Source organism: Halyomorpha halys, unplaced genomic scaffold, assembly GCF_000696795.3.
Source record: "Halyomorpha halys isolate HHAL.00 unplaced genomic scaffold, Hhal_1.1 Scaffold9703.1, whole genome shotgun sequence".
In the NCBI taxonomy this organism is placed as follows: domain Eukaryota; kingdom Metazoa; phylum Arthropoda; class Insecta; order Hemiptera; family Pentatomidae; genus Halyomorpha; species Halyomorpha halys.
In genome coordinates this window covers 1-1,759 of record NW_027113850.1, presented here as the reverse complement: position 1 = coordinate 1,759, position 1,759 = coordinate 1, and the positions used below count along the sequence as shown (strand labels likewise).

General features: G+C 35.8%; 1 protein-coding gene across 1 annotated transcript; it reads left to right on the top strand.

The window, feature by feature from the left end:
- Positions 1 to 118: 118 nt before the first annotated feature.
- LOC136796712 (uncharacterized) lies at positions 119 to 1,753 on the top strand. Its single transcript, XM_067051153.1, has 2 exons — positions 119 to 198; positions 553 to 1,753. Exon 2 carries the CDS (start codon positions 836 to 838, stop codon positions 1,229 to 1,231), a length of 396 nt encoding a protein of 131 aa, XP_066907254.1. The 5' UTR covers positions 119 to 198; positions 553 to 835; the 3' UTR covers positions 1,232 to 1,753.
- The last annotated feature ends 6 nt before the right edge of the window (positions 1,754 to 1,759 follow it).

The window sequence follows — 1,759 nt, the reverse complement described above, 5'->3', positions numbered from 1 at the left end:
AGTGATGTATACCCTCTGAATTAGATTAAGATTTAATATTAGAAATGGTGTTTTATATTTTTGTCAATGACAATAATCTTTATTTTAATTAAAATTAATTTTTTTTTTGGAAATTTTGTTTCAGGTCCTTAGAAGCATATTACCGCAGTTGAGCCAGTCTCAAGGAGCATTGAATACTGTTGATCAGATAAATGAGAAGTAAGTCTAAAATTATCGATTTTTCTAATGTATTGCGATGATAAGTATTTTTATTTCAATAATTTTTTCCTGAAATATTGATACTTATTGAAATTTAGAATTATATGTTATGATACAATTCTAATTATGATATAATTATATAGTGAGCAAATGTGTTGATTAAGATTAATGTGGAAACTTTATATGAGAAGGCCAATATCTTGTAGGTACCACAAGGGTTATCAGAAGTTGCTCAATAAGAAACTTTATGTAACAATAGCTTTGTGTGGATGTCAACTTTATTCGTTTATTATTCATATTCTCATGATGTTTAATCAAAGCAATTTTTTCAAAAGGCATTCAAAACTGTTTCAGGAAAGAAGAGAAACCGGCAGTCCACTTGACAACCTGGGGAGAGCGACCTAAAAGACAGGTATCGATCAAGACAGACAAAGATTATGTTGTAGGAGGGACCAAGAGTGAAACAAACGTGATATGCAGTACAAGTACTACTACCATCACTCCACCGTCACCCAGCTCAACATCTAAAAGCATCACCGTGGAGGTGGTCAGCCCCGTCACCAGGCTGCAAGTGACCACTGAGAGCCCTGTTGACAGGACCATCAGCCGTACTCCACGCACCAGTGTCTACAAGTCAATGGAAACTGGAAACACTAAGGCTATCAAACTGCCTGATCTTGGCAGGATTCCAGTTGTCAGGGGTGTGGAGCTGAAGAAGCACCCCACTACTTCTGAGAGACCACCATTAGATAATGGATTCCTGTTGAACGGGCATGCGGAGAAATCTTTCAACCAGAGCCCACCTTGGCTCGCTGAGAGTCGCCAGCTGCGGCCGCCATCTTACCTGTTTGGTTGCGAGCCAAAGGTTTACACCCCACCTCCAGCTCCTACCCCGCCACCCATGGCCAAGCTGAAGCCCGTCTCGCAACGAGAGCTGCTAAAGCAATCTGTTTCATCCGACCCTAGGGAGGAGTTGCTCTCATCCATTAGAAACTTTGGCAAATCTTCGCTAAGAAAAGTTTCTACGAGATAATCTTATTGGACTGTTAGTTACTGTAATCCATCTGTTTATAAACATCCCCTCAGTCATAACATTGTACATAGTTAACTTAGTTTAGAGATGTTTTGTTAACAGATGTACAGTAATTGCAGTAGCCTATATCTGTCTTACTGAGGAAAAACTGTATGATCATTCATGTTAGAATTTTTAATATTAAGAAAAGAAAAGTTATGAACTGATCATTGAAGATCAAGACAAGGAGTTTTTGTTAAGGACATTCTTATTTTTTATTGAACTCAGGTTTAAGCGAATGTTCCTTAACACTATTTGTAAAGGAAGTTGTCTTATTATCAATACTGTTTATTAGTCAATCTTACTCTACATTCAGAAATGGTCTAAAATTGTACCAATATGAATCATTTATTATTATTATTAAACCAATTCTATACCCTGATTTTTTCTGGTATTATATTAACTGGTTGATTATCTGAGTTTAACTTATTATGTAAAAAATCTATATTATTGAATTATAAGAATAAAAAAATAATTGTTTTTTTTTTT